At 48.4% G+C, this 12,926-nt stretch overlaps 1 protein-coding gene across 2 annotated transcripts in view; it reads right to left on the bottom strand.

Moving 5' to 3' along the window:
• The window catches only part of kalrna (kalirin RhoGEF kinase a), a 139,491-nt gene that overhangs the window by 41,635 nt on the left and 84,930 nt on the right, over positions 1-12,926 (bottom strand). Inside the window, exons 26-37 of one of the 2 annotated variants that reach the window (XM_033986554.2) lie at positions 12,201-12,323; positions 11,345-11,527; positions 11,131-11,252; positions 9,718-9,784; positions 9,546-9,655; positions 7,863-7,932; positions 7,578-7,667; positions 7,268-7,472; positions 6,265-6,455; positions 6,072-6,173; positions 5,859-5,998; positions 5,603-5,705 (exon numbers count right to left, since the gene is read on the bottom strand). In XM_033986554.2, the coding sequence (XP_033842445.1) occupies positions 5,603-5,705; positions 5,859-5,998; positions 6,072-6,173; positions 6,265-6,455; positions 7,268-7,472; positions 7,578-7,667; positions 7,863-7,932; positions 9,546-9,655; positions 9,718-9,784; positions 11,131-11,252; positions 11,345-11,527; positions 12,201-12,323 (1,506 nt within the window). Of the gene's footprint in view, positions 1-5,217; positions 5,452-5,602; positions 5,706-5,858; positions 5,999-6,071; positions 6,174-6,264; positions 6,456-7,267; positions 7,473-7,577; positions 7,668-7,862; positions 7,933-9,545; positions 9,656-9,717; positions 9,785-11,130; positions 11,253-11,344; positions 11,528-12,200; positions 12,324-12,926 lie in introns of those variants that run through there. The other variant, XM_055230871.1, reaches the window with a different exon arrangement.

Genomic DNA, 12,926 nt, shown 5'->3' with positions numbered 1-12,926 from the left:
GTACTGTAGAGTAAAAAGTAAAAGTATTTCATAAAGATTTTAGTTGAATTTTGTTCAACAGAAACAAATATTTTTTTTCAGTTTTTATTTGTATATTTTTGTTTTGTTTAAACTATAAACGTGTTAAAAATAAACCTCAGCCTTTTCAGCAGGTCTCACACAATCAGAAAAATACTTTTACTTTTCAGTCCAGTTAAAAAATGTAGGAGTGAAAGTACAAATACTGCTCTCAAATGTGCTCAAGTAAAAGTAAAAAGTACACACTAAAATGGGCTCAAGTACAGATACATGTGTACCTGGACAACAGACCCGGGCCTCGGGGTCTGTTGTCCCGGGCCTCGGGGTCTGTTGTCCCGGGCCTCGGGGTCTGTTGTCCCGGGCCTCGGGGTCTGTTGTCCCGGGCCTCGGGGTCTGTTGTCCCGGGCCTCGGGGTCTGTTGTCCCGGGCCTCGGGGTCTGTTGTCCCGGGCCTCGGGGTCGTAGGGGCCCAGACCTGAACTCTCTTCCCCTTCATTTATATCAGAGGGGGCCCATGTGAGGCCTCTTGCCCCGGGCCCCATGTTTCTGTTGACGGGTCTGTTTATGAGAATAGTTTGTGTCGTACACAGTGTGTGTGTGTGTGTGTGTGTGCTGCACACAGAGTGTGTGTGTGTGCTGCACACAGAGTGTGTGAGTGCCACTCCCGTCTGCTTCACTCAGCACACACACATCGAGCTGAAGCTCGTCCCGTCTGCTTCTGTCTGCAGTCGTTTAGAAAACTTTACATCCAGACACAAACACGACACAAACACGACACAAACACGACACAAACACGACACAAACACGACACAAACACGACACAAACACGACACAAACACGACACAAACACGACACAAACACGACACAAACACGACACAAACACTCCCAAATTTTATGGCGTCTGTCACAGTAAAAACATCTTTTCTCTGCATTGGCACAAGGTCTAAAAAAAACTCCACTAAAAAAACTCCACTAATGTGGTGGAGTCAAAATGTCCGCCAACTTGTCACCCACTGGAATCTGTCTGTACAAAACAACTGGACCACAACCACCGCACTGAGTCAGGACGGGGTGTGTGTGTGTATATATATATGTGTGTGTGTGTATATGTGTGTGGGGGTGTGTGTGTGCGTGTATATGTATATATAGGGGTGTGTGTGTATATGTGTGTGTGTGCATGTAGGGGTGTGTGTGGGGGTGGGTGTGTGTGTGTGTGTGTGTGCATATGTGTGTGTGTGCATGTATATGTATATGTGTGTAGGGGTGTGTATGTATGTGTGTATATGTATGTGTGTATGTAGGGGTGTTTATGTGTGTGCGTGTATATGTATGTGTGTGTATATGTATGCATGCGTGTGTATATGTGTATATGTGCGTGTGTATGTATACGTGTGTATACGTGTGTGTATACGTGTGTATACGTGTGTGTATACGTGTATACGTGTGTGTATACGTGTATACGTGTGTGTATACGTGTATACGTGTGTGTATACGTGTATACGTGTGTGTATACGTGTATACGCGTGTGTATACGTGTATATGCGTGTGTATACGTGTATATGCGTGTGTATACGTGTATATGCGTGTGTATACGTGTATGTGTGTGTGTATACGTGTATATGTGTGTGTATACGTGTATACGTGTGTGTATACGTGTATACGTGTGTGTATACGTGTATATGCGTGTGTATACGTGTATATGCGTGTGTATACGTGTATATGCGTGTGTATACGTGTATACGTGTGTGTATACGTGTATGTGTGTGTGTACACACTCACCTAAAGGATTATTAGGACCTGTTCAATTTCTCCTTAATGTAATTATTTAATCAACCAATCACAGGGCAGTTGCTTCATTTAGGGGTGTGGTCCTGGTGAATCTCCAAACTCCAAACTGAATGTCAGAATGGGACAGAAAGGTGATTTAAGACATTTTGAGCGTGGCCTGGCTGTTGGTGCCAGACGGGCCGGTCTGAGTATTTCACAATCTGCTCAGTTACTGGGATTTTCACACACAACCATGTCTAGGGTTTACAAAGAATGGAGTGAAAAGAGAAAAAACATCCAGTATGTGTCAGTCCTGAGCGAGGAGGTCAGAGGAGAATGGGCCGAGTGATTCAAGCTGATAGAAGAGCAACGTTGACCGAAATAACCACTCGTTACAACTGAGGAATGCAGCAAAGCATTTGTGAAGCCACAACACGCACAACCTTGAGGCGGATGGGCTACAACAGCAGAAGACCCCACCAGATACCACTCATCTCCACTACAAATAGGAAAAAGAGGCTACAATTTGCACAAGCTCAACAAAATTGGACAGTTGAAGACTGGAAAAATGTTGCCTGGTCTGATGATTCTCGATTTCTGTTGAGACATTCAAATGGTAGAGTCAGAATTTGGCGTAAACAGAATGAGAACATGGATCCATCATGCCTTGTTCCACTGTGCAGGTGGTGGTGGTGGTGTAATGGTGTGGGGGATGTTTTCTTGGCACACTTTAGGTCCCTTAGTGCCAACTGGGCATCGTTTAAATGCCACGGGCGACCTGAACATTGTTTCTGACCATGTCCATCCCTTCATGACCACCATGTACCGTCCTCCTCCTCTACGTCCAGCAGGATAAAGCTCCATGTCATAAAGCTCCAATCATTTCAAATTAGTTTCTTGAACATGACGATGAGTTCACTGAACTACACTGGCCCCACAGTCACCAGATCTCAACCCCATAGAGCATCTTTGGGATGTGGTGGAACGGGAGCTTCAGCCCTGGATGTGCATCCCACAAATCTCCAACTGCAAGATGCTCCTCAATATGGGCCAACATTTGTAAAGAATCAGCTCCTTGAATCAAAGCCACGTAGAATTAAGGCAGTTCTGAAGGTGAAAGGTCAAACACCGTATTAGTCTGGTGTTCATAATAATCCTTCAGGTGAGTGTACATGTGTGTATATGTGCATATGTGCGTGTGTGTCTATACGTGTGTATATGTGCGTGTGTGTGTACATGTGCGTCTATACGTGTGTATATGTGCGTGTGTGTACATGTGTGTGTATATGTGCGTGTGTGTGTACATGTGTGTGTATATGTGCGTGTGTGTGTACATGTGTGTGTATATGTGCGTGTGTGTGTACATGTGTGTGTATATGTGCGTGTGTGTGTACATGTGTGTGTATATGTGTGTGTGTGTCTATACGTGTGTATATGTGTGTGTGTATGTGCATATGTGTGTGTGTATGTGCATATGTGTGTGTGTATATGTGCATATGTGTGTGTGTATATGTGCATATGTGTGTGTGTATATGTGCATATGTGTGTGTGTATATGTGCATATGTGTGTGTGTATATGTGCATATGTGTGTGTGTGTCTATACGTGTGTAGGGGTGTGTGTGTGTGTGTGTGCATGTACATGTGTGTCTATACGTGTGGGTGTGTGCGTGTGTGTGTGTACATGTGCATATGTGCGTGTGTGTCTATACGTGTGTATATGTGTGTGTGTGTATGTGTGTGTACATGTGTGTCTATACGTGTGTATATGTGCGTGTGTACATGTGTGTGTATATGTGCGTGTGTGTGTACATGTGCGTGTGTGTCTATACGTGTGTGTGTATATGTGCGTGTGTGTCTATACGTGTGTATACGTGTGTGTATGTGGGTGTGTACGTGTGTGTGTATGTGCGTGTGTGTGTGTACATGTGTGTCTATACGTGTGTATATGTGTGTGTATGTGTGTGTACATGTGTGTCTATACGTGTGTATATGTGCGTGTGTGTGTGTACATGTGCATATGTGCGTGTGTGTCTATACGTGTGTATGTGTGTGTGTGTACATGTGTGTCTATATGTGTGTATATGTGCGTGTGTGTGTGTACATGTGTGTGTATATGTGCGTGTGTGTCTATACGTGTGTATATGTGTGTGTGTATATGTGCGTGTGTGTCTATACGTGTGTATATGTGTGTGTGTATATGTGCGTGTGTGTCTATACGTGTGTATACGTGTGTGTGTATGTGGGGGTGTACGTGTGTGGGGGTGTGCGTGTGTGTGTATGTGTGTGTACATGTGTGTCTATACGTGTGTATATGTGCATGTGTGTATGTATTTAATTGGAGGAGGACAAAAATAAATTGAACTGGATGTACATTTGACACTTTTTGTGCATTATTCTTCTTTATGGTTTAGTTTCATTGTTATTGTTTATCGTCTGTACTTCAGGGATATATCACATTTGCTTCAGGGCTTCATCTGTTTCAGCCTTAGTGCATCTAGACCCAGTGCTTCACTCCAGGCAGGTTCTCTTCACACTTATGTCTCCAGAAACCACCAAAACAGCAGCTTTTCCACTAAACCTCCACAGACCAGCGGAACATCTGAGTCTGCAGCACCGCTATTAAAGGGAATGTTATGAGGCGCATTAAAGGGGCGTGGACACTGAGCCGTGTGACAGACGAGGAGACAACAAACCAACGAGATCAATGTGAGGGCGACATCCATCAATCAATACTGACCGTCACGACACAGACACTCATCTGACCACGAGGAGGACCGGGACTGACCGTCACGATACAGACATCATTAAAAATGTGAACAGAAATAATCTCAGAGTTTGCCCCACGCCCACAACACGGGTCAACAACACGGGTCAACAACACGGGTCAACAACACGGGTCAACAACACGGGTCAACAACACGGGCCAAACAACGTTAACGGCGGTCATTTTGTTTTTAGGAGCTTTCAAAACTACAACATGGACAAATTCGCCCTGTTGATTTGCAGCGGGGCGGAGTTTCCTTGGGTGACATTTGCAGACTGGGCAGTGTGGGCGTGTGGGCAGGAAAAAGGCCACACTGTGTAAAACTGGACTGGCACAGACACAAGTGTGTGGAGGATTTCTCACACTTAGACACAACACCGGCTCAAACTCATAACATGTAAAAGCTCGACCAGGAAAAGCAAAACTCCACTGCTCCAAACTGTGACTGAAAACAGAACAGGGTCAGTCGTGTTGAAGAGGTGGAGGAACTGGAGACGTCACTCTGAAGTACTGATCATGCACAAACTACGCTTTTAAAAAGAACAAAACAGGATTTGAATTCATGAATTAAAAATCAGAAATCAACTGCCCCACATCCACAAGCTAACAAACAAAAGTAAACACGATTCCTCTTCATTTAATCTAAAGCAGAAATAACGCGCTCTTACTTGGATGTGACTGGCGCTCCTGTAGGACGGGTCTCGACATACACCAGCGCACAACGTCAACAAGGTTTTCATCTCGGCTTTTTTCTATGGTGACGCTGTAGTTTGATGAGAAATGTAAAGAGAAAAGCCTCTGCTCCATGTGAGGGGGTTTACACAGTGTAGAAAGGCCCTGCCCCTGATCATTGAACCTGCAGAGGAAACCCTGTAGCACCCACCCAGCTGCAGCTCATCAGCACATCAGGCTCACAGAGGTCACCTGACCCCTGCTGGAGCGGAGGGGGCGTGCCCGGAGGGGGCGTGCCCGGAGGGGGCGTGCCCGGAGGGGGCGTGCCCGGAGGGGGATGCCCGGAGGGGGCGTGCCCGGAGGGGGCGTGCCCGGCTTTACCTTGTCACTGTCCACTGTGTTTTGGGACGTCCTGGAGGCGATGGAGATGGTGTCCGGCTGACTGCTGCCGTCCCCTTGGCTGTCCCCGTCCTCCAGTCCCTCCCTGGACACACAGACACACGTGTTATCAAAGAGCAAACGCAAACATATGGAGAACAGTTTGAACTCACTGTGGTCCATGTACAGGCTGGAAAACTCTAACTTTAAAGAGAGCAGGAAAACTTTTTATAACTATTTATAAAAAGTACAATGTCACCTCTTGTTCCTGGGTTTGCTCAGAGCTGGGGCTTTGGGCAGGTGCAGAGGCTCCTTCAGCGCCCCCTTCAGGGTCATCCTCTCCTGGATCACCTCTCTGATGTTCTTGATCCACTCTTGCTTTGCTTCGATAGTAGAGGCCTGCAGACACATAAATACATTATTGCATATCTCTAGAAATGTGAACATTTGATCCTGCTTCATAGAAACATACCTTTAGCACAGTTTTGTTATCAGAGGACGGGGTTCTTCCTGACCACAGAGCAAATTTACACGGGTCCCCTTCAATGTGTTCAGTTATCCCCAACTCTGAAGTCTAAGGAGACACAGAGCGTGAAGGTAAAGGTTAATAACATTCATAATATTACATTATATTATACACATATTTACTGAAGCACCAGACGCACCAGCAGTCTGTTTTTGTACTGGTACTTGGTGCGTCCAGCTGTGTCCTTGATCTCTTTACTGAAGACCAGAGAAAACTCAAAGAGAAACAGATGTCGATCTCGCCCCTTCCTGATCAGAGAGCGAGGATCCCAAACCTGGAAACTGTCCTGAAGGATGAGCTCCCCCTGAGCCTCCACACTGTCCTCGAACCCTAACAAGAACACACAGGTCATCACTGTCATTAAACCCTGAGGAGAACACACAGGCCTCTCTGTCCTCAAGAGAACACACAGGTCTGTCTGTCCTCAGGAGAACACACACAGGTCTGTCTGTCCTCAGGAGAACACACAGGTCTCTGTCTGTCCTCAGGAGAACACACAGGCCTCTCTGTCCTCAAGAGAACACACAGGTCTGTCTGTCCTCAGGAGAACACACACAGGTATGTCTGTCCTCAGGAGAACACACACAGGTCTGTCTGTCCTCAGGAGAACACACAGGTCTGTCTGTCCTCAAGAGAACACACAGGTCTGTCTGTCCTCAGGAGAACACACAGGTCTGTCTGTCCTCAGGAGAACACACAGGCCTCTCTGTCCTCAAGAGAACACACAGGTCTGTCTGTCCTCAGGAGAACACACACAGGTCTGTCTGTCCTCAGGAGAACACACACAGGTCTGTCTGTCCTCAGGAGAACACACAGGTCTGCCAGTCCTCAGGAGGACACACAGGTCTGTCTGTCCTCAGGAGGACACACAGGTCTGTCTGTCCTCAGGAGGACACACAGGTCTGTCTGTCCTCAGGAGAACACACAGGTCTGTCAGTCCTCAGGAGAACACACAGGTCTGTCAGTCCTCAGGAGGACACACAGGCCTGTCTGTCCTCAGGAGGACACACAGGTCTGTCTGTCCTCAGGAGGACACACAGGTCTCTCTGTCCTCAGGAGGACACACAGGTCCGTCTGTCCTCAGGAGGACACACAGGTCTCTCTGCTGTCCACCTGAGAGCTGATGCCAGTGCAGGACTCACCCTCCAGCATTGCCAGATGCATGGCATCGTTGGCTCTCTTGGGCACGCCCAGCATCACCTCCAGACCATCTTTGATCTCTCCTTTGCCCTCTTCACAACACGACAGCAGCTCCTTCAGCAGCAGTTGGTACTTGGTGATTCTTTGGACTGGTTTGATGAGGTAGGAGTTAATGGAGTTAGCCAGTCCACGTCTCTGCTGAATCTCCTGCTCAGAGAATAGAGACAGAATACTCAGGGTTTAGAGACAAGCAAAGATAAACAGCTCCATCTACTGACCACTCACTGACATTACACAAAAGTCACTACTTACATCAAAAAAGGTGCCAGCGTGCTCCAGTACCAGCTGACTGGAGTCTGGTTTGTTCTTACAGTAATCAACATATATGTGAAATTTATCAGCCTGTAAAGAATTTAACAAGATGGTGACGATACAAATAAAAATAGAGTTATTATAGAGACTTTAATAGAGAACAGAGTGCAGAGGAAATGTGAGAAAGAGGATGGACTGAACTCCTTATGGTTTGGCCTGCATGTGTGCACCAGCCTCACCTCTAGGGGCACTATTTTGATTTGTCAAATATGATGAGCGTCTTACCCAGGTCACAAAGCAGTGGCCCACGTCCTCTGGGAGCTGTTCATAGTTTACCAGCTCCTTCAGGAAAATACTAAAACACAAACACAAGCTTCACACTGTGGAACAATCTGACACATCCAAATATTTAAAGTTCAATCAAACTCGTAATATCTGTCATAGCCCCAAGAGTACTACAGTGGACATGGTCAACCGACGAGGTCAAAGTTCACCGAGTACTACAGTGGACATGGTCAACAGACGAGGTCAAAGTTCGCCGAGTACTACAGTGGACACAGTCAACAGACGAGGTCAAAGTTCACCGAGTACTACAGTGGACACAGTCAACAGACGAGGTCAAAGTTCACCGAGTACTACAGTGGACATAGTCAACAGACGAGGTCAAAGTTCGCCGAGTACTACAGTGGACATGGTCAACAGACCAGGTCAAAGTTCACCGAGTACTACAGTGGACACGGTCAACAGACGAGGTCAAAGTTCGCCGAGTACTACAGTGGACACAGTCAACAGATGAGGTCAAAGTTCGCCGAGTACTACAGTGGACACAGTCAACAGACGAGGTCAAAGTTCACCGAGTACTACAGTGGACACGGTCAACAGACGAGGTCAAAGTTCGCCGAGTACTACAGTGGACACGGTCAACCGACGAGGTCAAAGTTCACCGAGTACTACAGTGGACATGGTCAACAGACCAGGTCAAAGTTCACCGAGTACTACAGTGGACACGGTCAACAGACGAGGTCAAAGTTCACCGAGTACTACAGTGGACACGGTCAACAGACGAGGTCAAAGTTCACCGAGTACTACAGTGGACACAGTCAACCGACGAGGTCAAAGTTCGCCGAGTACTACAGTGGACACAGTCAACCGACGAGGTCAAAGTTCGCCGAGTACTACAGTGGACACAGTCAACCGACGAGGTCAAAGTTCACCGAGTACTACAGTGGACATGGTCAACCGACGAGGTCAAAGTTCGCCGAGTACTACAGTGGACATGGTCAACCGACGAGGTCAAAGTTCGCCGAGTACTACAGTGGACATGGTCAACAGACCAGGTCAAAGTTCACCGAGTACTACAGCGGACACGGTCAACAGACCAGGTCAAAGTTCACCGAGTACTACAGTGGACAAGGTCAACAGACGAGGTCAAAGTTCACCGAGTACTACAGTGGACAGTCAACCGACGAGGTGAAAGTTCACCGAGTACTACAGTGGACACGGTCAACAGACGAGGTCAAAGTTCACCGAGTACTACAGTGGACACAGTCAACAGACGAGGTCAAAGTTCACCGAGTACTACAGTGGACAAGGTCAACAGACGAGGTCAAAGTTCACCGAGTACTACAGTGGACAGTCAACCGACGAGGTCAAAGTTCACCGAGTACTACAGTGGACAAGGTCAACAGACGAGGTCAAAGTTCACCGAGTACTACAGTGGACACAGTCAACAGACGAGGTCAAAGTTCACCGAGTACTACAGTGGACAAGGTCAACAGACGAGGTCAAAGTTCACCGAGTACTACAGTGGACAGTCAACCGACGAGGTCAAAGTTCACCGAGTACTACAGTGGACAAGGTCAACAGACGAGGTCAAAGTTCACCGAGTACTACAGTGGACACAGTCAACAGAGGAGGTCAAAGTTCACTGAGTCGTCTTGGTGACAGATGGCGTTGCATTCGTCTCACTTGCTGTGGAAGTCGTAGATCTGCTGCATGTTTCCAAATATAATGTGGTCCTTGTTGGCGATGCCTGGAGGGATTTCCTCGACTCCGCTGGTCATCTCCCACAGATACGTCTGTGAAGGACACCACACACATGAGCATGAGTGAAGATCACAAAACTCACAAGAGCAGTTACCTCCAAGCAGTCCTGAAGGTCTTTGACGTAGGACTTCTCCGTCTGCAGCAGCTCCGCCATGATGAACCTGAAACAGTGAAGGATAAAAAAACATGTTTAATGCATTTTATTCATAAGCGCCTTTCAAAACACCCAAGGACTGAACAAGATAAAATGAGATAAAAACATACAAATACAATAAAACATGACAAAAAACTGATTGATAAAAGACGTGTGATTTTTACAAGAGACAGGACAGACTGAACAGGGGAGTTTGAGTCTGGATTTGAAGAGTGAAGAGTCTAAGGAGATCAGGAGGAGAGAGATCCAGAGCTGAGGAGCAGAGGGGACAGTGAGCTGGAGAGAGGAGGAGGAGGAGCAGAGGGGACAGTGAGCTGGAGAGAGGAGGAGGAGCAGAGGGGACAGTGAGCTGGAGAGAGGAGGAGGAGCAGAGGGGACAGTGAGCTGGAGAGAGGAGGAGGAGCAGAGGGGACAGTGAGCTGGAGAGAGGAGGAGGAGCAGAGGGGACAGTGAGCTGGAGAGAGGAGGAGGAGCAGAGGGGACAGTGAGCTGGAGAGAGGAGGAGGAGCAGAGGGGACAGTGAGCTGGAGAGAGGAGGAGGAGCAGAGGGGACAGTGAGCTGGAGAGAGGAGGAGGAGCAGAGGGGACAGTGAGCTGGAGAGAGGAGGAGGAGCAGAGGGGACAGTGAGCTGGAGAGAGGAGGAGGAGCAGAGGGGACAGTGAGCTGGAGAGAGGAGGAGGAGCAGAGGGGACAGTGAGCTGGAGAGAGGAGGAGGAGCAGAGGGGACAGTGAGCTGGAGAGAGGAGGAGGAGCGGAGAGGCAGGAGCAGCAGTGTGGAGGAGGTCACATGTGTATGAAGGTTGTGTGTTGCTTTGAAGGTGGTCATTTTGAAGTGAATTCTCTGTTTTGTGGGGAGCCAGTGCAGTTGTTGTAGGACGGGGCTGATGTGGTGGACAGTGGGTGGACAGTGGGTGGACAGTGGGTGGACAGTGGGTGGACAGTGGGTGGACAGTGGGGGGACAGTGGGGGGACAGTGGGGGTCCGTGTTATGACCCGGGCTGCAGAGTCTGAACGAGCTGCAGTTTCTGGAGGGATTTATTGTGGAGTTACAATAATCAATGTGGGAAGTTACAAGGCTGTGGACAAGAACGGCAGTGGAGTGAGGAGAGAGGGAGGAGCCAAGACCAGAGATATTATGTAAGTGGAAATATGCAGACCGGGCGACATTATTGATGTGTGAGTGAAAGGAAAGCCGAGGATGACACCCAGACTCTTGACATTTAAGACCGGAGTTGACAGAGCCGGAAGTGCGTCCATGATCACTTCCTGTTTGAACGCGGCGGCTAGCAGGTTAGCTATGTCCATTTATATAAACAGTCTACACTTAAATCAAACAAAACCCTGGGCTTTACTCTTTTTTTCTGGCCGACTTCCTCTTCTCCTCGTTGACCTCGTGGTTGGGGTCGCGGAGTTTGACCTCAGCGTTGTCCGTGAGGCTAGCAGGAATGATGTCCAGCTCCAAGTCTTTAGTGTCCTGTCAAAGAAAATACAACAACACTCCGTAAGTCCTAGCTCCGCCTTGTCTGTCATTTAACGTCTGATCCCATAACTCTTCTTTGGTCGTACCTCTGAGCTGACCCCCAGACTCCGCTCAAGGCTCTCCTGATACTTGGCCATTCTCACGGAGAAATCGCGGTAGCGGCGGTCCACGGTGCTGACCCACCTCTTCAGCTCGGACACATGAGCGTGGCCCTTCTCCACTAAGTTATCTGCCAACTGGATCAGCAGCTTCACCTTCTCTTTGGTTTGCTGAAATAACAAACACACTAAATATTATTTTCTCCTCTTTTTGGTAAATTGTCACATTTTTATAAAATGCTTTTAAGGCTCAAAGTATTTTACATCAGTGAGTGTGTTCTCACACACACACACACGCACACACACACACATTCATACACACTTGCCCAAGGACACAATGTTAACAGCACCACCAACCAAGGATGTTTACATCGAGAGCAGGAGTCGACGTAAATATCATTGGTTCAGATCAGTGGATAAATGCTCTACCAACTGAGCCACTGTCGCCCCCAACTGTCTTTGTGTTTGTTTATTTGGGGGGATGTAAATTAGATTTTAAATATGAATAATCTTTACATTAGATACATCTTAACTCCATCTGTCCTCATCTTATGTTGGGCAGAGGACAGTGGACAGTCCTGGACATGGTCCTGTGTGGATCTGGTCACATTCTAGTCTTACTTCATTTTGACAGATGTGAATGCTCCTTTAATCATGATGGTTTCATTCAGTGAAATCTGTGTTCAGTAAAACTGGGCACAGGGTCAAATTGTTTGGCTGTGAAATGCCAAAATGTAAAATGTCTTTAATTTTATAAATGAAAACAAAACTGATGAGAAACATCATCATAAACGTCTGACTTGAGTCGATCTGCATCAGCGTCTTTCATTCTAAGACTCTGTACCTTGGCAGACAGTCTGAAGTGCTGATAGTCACTGAGGAGCTGCTGTGTTTCTTCACTGCTGTCTCCAGGTGACGTATGTGAGGCCAGGTAAACTTCACCTGTTTCCTGAATCCAGTCCAGAGCCTGCACAAACAACATGGTTTCCAATAGCAACGCCCTTTTCCTCATGGTCTGCAAAGCCAAAATATGTACACGGCACACGCTCACCTGCGGCACACGCTCACCTGCGGCACACGCTCACCTGCGGCACACGCTCACCTGCGGCACACGCTCACCTGCGGCACACGCTCACCTTCGGCACACGCTCACCTTCGGCACACGCTCACCTTCGGCACACGCTCACCTGCGGCACACGGCCACACGCTCACCTGCGGCACACGTTCACCTGTGGCACACGGGCACACGCTCACCTGCGGCACACGTTCACCTGCGGCACACGCTCACCTGCGGCACACGGGCACACGCTCACCTGTGGCACACGGGCACACGCTCACCTGCGGCACACGCTCACCTGCGGCACACGCTCACCTGCGGCACACACTCACCTGCGGCACACGGCCACACGCTCACCTGCGGCACACGCTCACCTGTGGCACACGGGCACACGCTCACCTGCGGCACACGCTCACCTGCGGCACACGGGCACACGCTCACCTGCGGCACACGCTCACCTGTGGCACACGGGCACACGCTCACCTGCGGCACACGCTCACCTGCGGCACACGG

This window comes from Periophthalmus magnuspinnatus, chromosome 21 (assembly GCF_009829125.3).
Source record: "Periophthalmus magnuspinnatus isolate fPerMag1 chromosome 21, fPerMag1.2.pri, whole genome shotgun sequence".
Taxonomy (NCBI): Eukaryota; Metazoa; Chordata; class Actinopteri; order Gobiiformes; family Gobiidae; genus Periophthalmus; species Periophthalmus magnuspinnatus.
This window is presented reverse-complemented; position numbering and strand designations above follow the sequence as displayed.